The sequence below is a fragment of the Pholis gunnellus genome, assembly GCF_910591455.1.
Source record: "Pholis gunnellus genome assembly, chromosome: 20".
Classification (NCBI taxonomy): Eukaryota; Metazoa; Chordata; class Actinopteri; order Perciformes; family Pholidae; genus Pholis; species Pholis gunnellus.
In genome coordinates this window covers 21,053,979-21,058,978 of record NC_136547.1, presented here as the reverse complement: position 1 = coordinate 21,058,978, position 5,000 = coordinate 21,053,979, and the positions used below count along the sequence as shown (strand labels likewise).

The 5,000-nt window shown below is 36.4% G+C and overlaps 1 protein-coding gene across 2 annotated transcripts in view; it reads right to left on the bottom strand.

Moving 5' to 3' along the window:
- Positions 1–5,000, bottom strand: part of LOC306712246 (receptor-type tyrosine-protein phosphatase mu-like) — a 123,220-nt gene that overhangs the window by 36,944 nt on the left and 81,276 nt on the right. For both annotated transcript variants that reach the window (XM_079181430.1, XM_079181431.1), the window contains one exon: positions 3,333–3,465. In XM_079181430.1, coding sequence (XP_079037556.1) covers positions 3,333–3,465 — 133 coding nt within the window. The remainder of the gene's footprint in view (positions 1–3,332; positions 3,466–5,000) is intronic.

Sequence of the window (5,000 nt, the reverse complement as noted above, 5' to 3'; positions counted from 1 at the left end):
ACCCTGATACACACTAACACACCCTGATACACACTAACACACCCTGTGTGTCGGTGGAGAGTTCACTTATTTGATATAAAATCATAGTTTGTTTCAATATTTTCTAATACATGACGAGAAGCATGTGTGTGTGTGTGTGTGTGTGTGTGTGTGTGTGTGTGTGTGTGTGATGTGGTGGAAAAACTAAGACCAAACAAACACACACACACACAGTGACCTGAGAAGGAGTGCTTCCTGTCTCCCTGAGGACGCGTCGGTTGGAGATACCTGGAGGGAATCACAGGTTTCTCCTCCATCTCTACTTATTGATCAAAGAGTCCAAAGATGTATTTTTACTTTTCACATCATAGTTTGAAACAGGAAACAGTGTTGAACCAATCAGGAGGAAGCTGGAGGCGTGTTGGAGTCGAGTCAAGAGAACTCTCCCTCCAGAAACACTACTTTCTACTACATCTCAGAGGTACATATTGTACTTTTTACTGTACTACATCTCAGAGGTACATATTGTACTTTTTACTGTACTACATCTCAGAGGTACATATTGTACTTTTTACTGTACTACATCTCAGAGGTACATATTGTACTTTTTACTGTACTACATCTCAGAGGTACATATTGTACTTTTTACTCACCTACATCTGCTTTAAGTACGTTTAGCTGATAATACTTAAAACCTTTTAGTTCAATCAGGTTTTGAGTGCAGGGCTTTTACTTGTAGTTTAGTATTTCACAGTGTGGTATTCGTACATATACTTTTACTACAGTAAAGGATTTGAATACTAGCGTCATAGGGTATTAGCATCATAGCATTTTAGAGTCTTAGCATCGTAGCATCTTAGCGTCTGAGAGTCATAGAGTCTTAGCATCATAGCATCTTAGAGTCTTAGCGTCATAGCGTATTAGAGTCTTAGAGTCTTAGCGTCATAGCGTTTTAAGAGTCATAGCGTATTAGAGACTTAGAGTCTTAGCGTCATAGCATCTTAGAGTCTTACAGTCAAAGTGTTAAGGGTTGGAGGTCTGAGGTCAGGTTAGGGTCAGCAGGGATACAGCAGGACACACTTGAAGGTTTGAGGTGTTGAGGCTTGATGTGAAGGTGAAGGTTACAGGTGAGGGGTCGGAGGTTACTCACAGGTAGTAAGTGTAGGAGTGATAATTTCTCCGTCTGAGTGGTGGTGGTGGTGGTGGTGGTGGGGGGGGGGGGGGGGGGGGGCGGGGCAGAGGAGGGATGGATGGAGGGAAAGAGAAAAAGAAAAAGAGAAAAAGGAAAAACAACAGATTAATGTCTCGGAGAGAAGAAGTGAACAGATGAGTTCAATCAGTCTGTGTGGAGGTGGAGGAGAGATGTGATTGGCTGGAGAGATGTGTCAATCAATGGGAGGGGGAGGGGACACGTCTGATTGGTTAACGACTGGTGAGCGTGTGAAAACAAGACGTTATGGTTACAGGTGTAGTAATATTGCTGTACTGGTACTGTAATATTACTTAAGTAGTACTGTAATATTACTATAGTAGTACTGTAACATTACTGCACTAGTACTGTAATATTACTGTAGTAGTACTGTAACATTACTGCAGTAGTACTGTAACATTACTGCAGTAGTACTGTAATATTACTGCAGTAGTACTGTAATATTACTGAAGTAGTACTGTAATATTACTATAGTAGTACTGTAACATTACTGTACTAGTACTGTAATATTACTGTACTAGTACTGTAATATTACTGTACTAGTACTGTAACATTACTGCGGTAGTACTATAATATTACGGCAGTAGTACAGTAATATTACTGCGGTAGTGATGTAACATTACTGCAGTAGTACTGTAATATTACTGTACTAGTACTGTAATATTACTGTACGAGTACTGTAACATTACTGCAGTAGTACTGTAATATTACTGCGGTAGTGATGTAATATTATTGTACTTGTACTGTCATTTTCTCAAGTTCTGTACTTAAATACAATTTGAGGTACTTTTCCTTAACTCAATTACTTTATACTTCCTGTCCTCTACATTTCAGAGGCAGATATTGTACTTTTAGCTGTACTACGTTCATCTGTAGTTAGTAGTATTATTAGTAGTATTACCACAGGTCATTTTACATAATGAATACTGTTACCCTTGATATTTTAAGAACATTTGCTGATAATACTTTGATGTGTATTTGTACATAAAGGATGTGAACACTTGTTGTTGTAACTGTCCTTTCCTCAGGACTACTTTGTGGCCGGGCAGCGTATCCCTCCACCTATCAGCTGTGAGAGGGCGTAGTGGCACACTGTCCTACAAATACCTGCAGCCAATCAGAGCTCAAACATCCAGCTTCCTGTTCTCACTCCGGCTGTAATGAGTCTAACCTCCGTCTGCTCTCAGAGAGCAAATCAAACGCACCCCGTCAACTTTAAACAGCTCGTTAGAGACCGAACAACGTTTCTCTCTCTAGTATCTGTTAAAGAGATCAGAGCTCCACTGACACACACACACACACCGACACACACACACACGCACGCACGCACGCACACTCTTTATAAAAGTGTGTGTGTGAAATGTAAATGTGTGTGTTTCTGTAGCCTGAAGCCATTTAGCTCGAGGCGACTCTGGAAAAAAAGAATAAAACACTCTTTCATCTAAATTTCTCTCTTATCGTCGACGTTCTCCAAACACAGAAGCTTTGCTCTGTGTTTAAGAGTGTGTGTGTGTGTGTGTGTGTGTGTCCCAGCGGGGTTGTGTGTTTGATGTTGGAGAATAAAGTGGGTCCACATATAGTTTAATGGTGATTACTGCTGCAATCTGCTCCATTATTCATCCTCATCATCCTCACTGTGTGTGTATGTGTGTGGTTCTTTGATGTTACTTAATTTATCTACATGTAATATAGAATAATACCACTATTACAGTATATAGATACATATCTATACATATCTATATACTGTAATAGTGGTATTGAACAAAATGTATCATTAATCAATATTAATTACCATTATTAAAGCAATAATTACCATTAACTACCATTTAACATATTAATTACCATTAACTTCCAGGTAAATACCGTTATATTGTTAACTAATATAAACTTCTGTTAAATATTATAAGCAACCATTGACTACCATTAACATGAACTGATTTCCTGGTCACCACACTGAGGACATTTCAATGAATCCCCATTATTGACACAATAATAACAATAAAGGACCAAAGACTTCAAAAAGGAGGATTTAAAAAACTATATTTGGTCAAAATTATAATAACTGTAGTGCAAGAAACAATAACTACACACAAATAAAAAACAATCTAAATATAACATGTATAATATGATGTAATATTCTTACCGTTTCTTCATCAGCAGGATGACTCCGAGGAAGATGATGATGAAGAGCAGGACGCCGGCGATGGCTCCGGCGATCTTCACCGTGTGATCCGACTGCTTCTCCTGCTCTGGTTCTGGTTTCCTGGTCGCAGCTCCTGAAACCGTCAAACAACAATTAAAATCAACTCGTCTCATTATGGACAGAATTACTGTGAAACACAACGAGCTGCTCGTCTGTTCATCGTTACCATGACGAGCATTAAAAACATGGACGAAGTCAAACCATCGACTCTGCTGAGTGACTTTAATCACAAGTTACATTTACAATGAAATGCTTTTAACGATTATAAATGATAATATTTATTGATTGATTGATGCAGATCTGGTTTCTTCTGAAACATTCGTCAATATTACTGAATAATGATTCTATTCACTCCCAATACACTGAGTTCATAACCATTAACTAGCATTAAATACTACTATACAACCATTAACTAGCATTAAATACTACTATACAACCATTAACTAGCATTAAATACTACTATACAACCATTAACTAGCATTAAATACTACTATACAACCATTAACTAGCATTAAATACTACTATACAACCATTAACTAGCATTAAATACTACTATACAACCATTAACTAGCATTAAATACTACTATACAACCATTAACTAGCATTAAATACTACTATATCATACAACCATTAACTAGCATTAAATACTACTATATCATACAACCATTAACTAGCATTAAATACTACTATATCATACAACCATTAACTAGCATTAAATACTACTATATCATACAACCATTAACTAGCATTAAATACTACTATATCATACAACCATTAACTAGCATTAAATACTACTATATCATACAACCATTAACTAGCATTAAATACTACTATATCATATTAACTACTAATTATATTTTCTGCCCGTTTGGTTTCCTGTTGTAATTATGTGAAACATTAACCGACATGAACCACCATAAATCTCAGTAGTTACTATTAACCGTCATGTGGTTATTACACATTAATAAATATTGATTATATTTAAAACCCCTTAATTACATTAAAACATTATTTTACATTTAAAATAAACTGCTACTGCTTAAATTAACTTCTATTTAAAGCAAATGACAACAAACATTAACTGCCATTAAATACCAGATCTGGGACTTTAATGAACTAATTACCATTACTAACCCAATAATTAACATGAACTACTATTAATCATGTTGAACTATTAATAACAATACAATTATTTACCATTAAGCTCCATTACTTCCAATTGTTCAACATAACAACTTTAATAATAATCGGACACAATTGGTGTGACTGTTACTATTTTATACCAGTACGTACATATTTTAATTAGAATGAACTAACATTGACTACAATTAAACACTACTAACAACCACTAACTACTATTAACATAAAGATATTAGTAACATTAACCCTCCCATGACATAAAGCTTGATCTATGAAATAATGAATCAGAGGAGAAGAGCAGCTGAGAGGATGTAAAGAGGACGGAGAGAGGAGAGTCCTTCTGACTGTATAATGTGATGAGATGTCAGTCCCATGAAAAACCCATTACCTGCCTGTGTGAGTGTGTGTGTGAGAGTGTGTGTGTGTGTGTGTGTGTGTGTGTGAGTGTGTGTGATGACTCCGTAGATG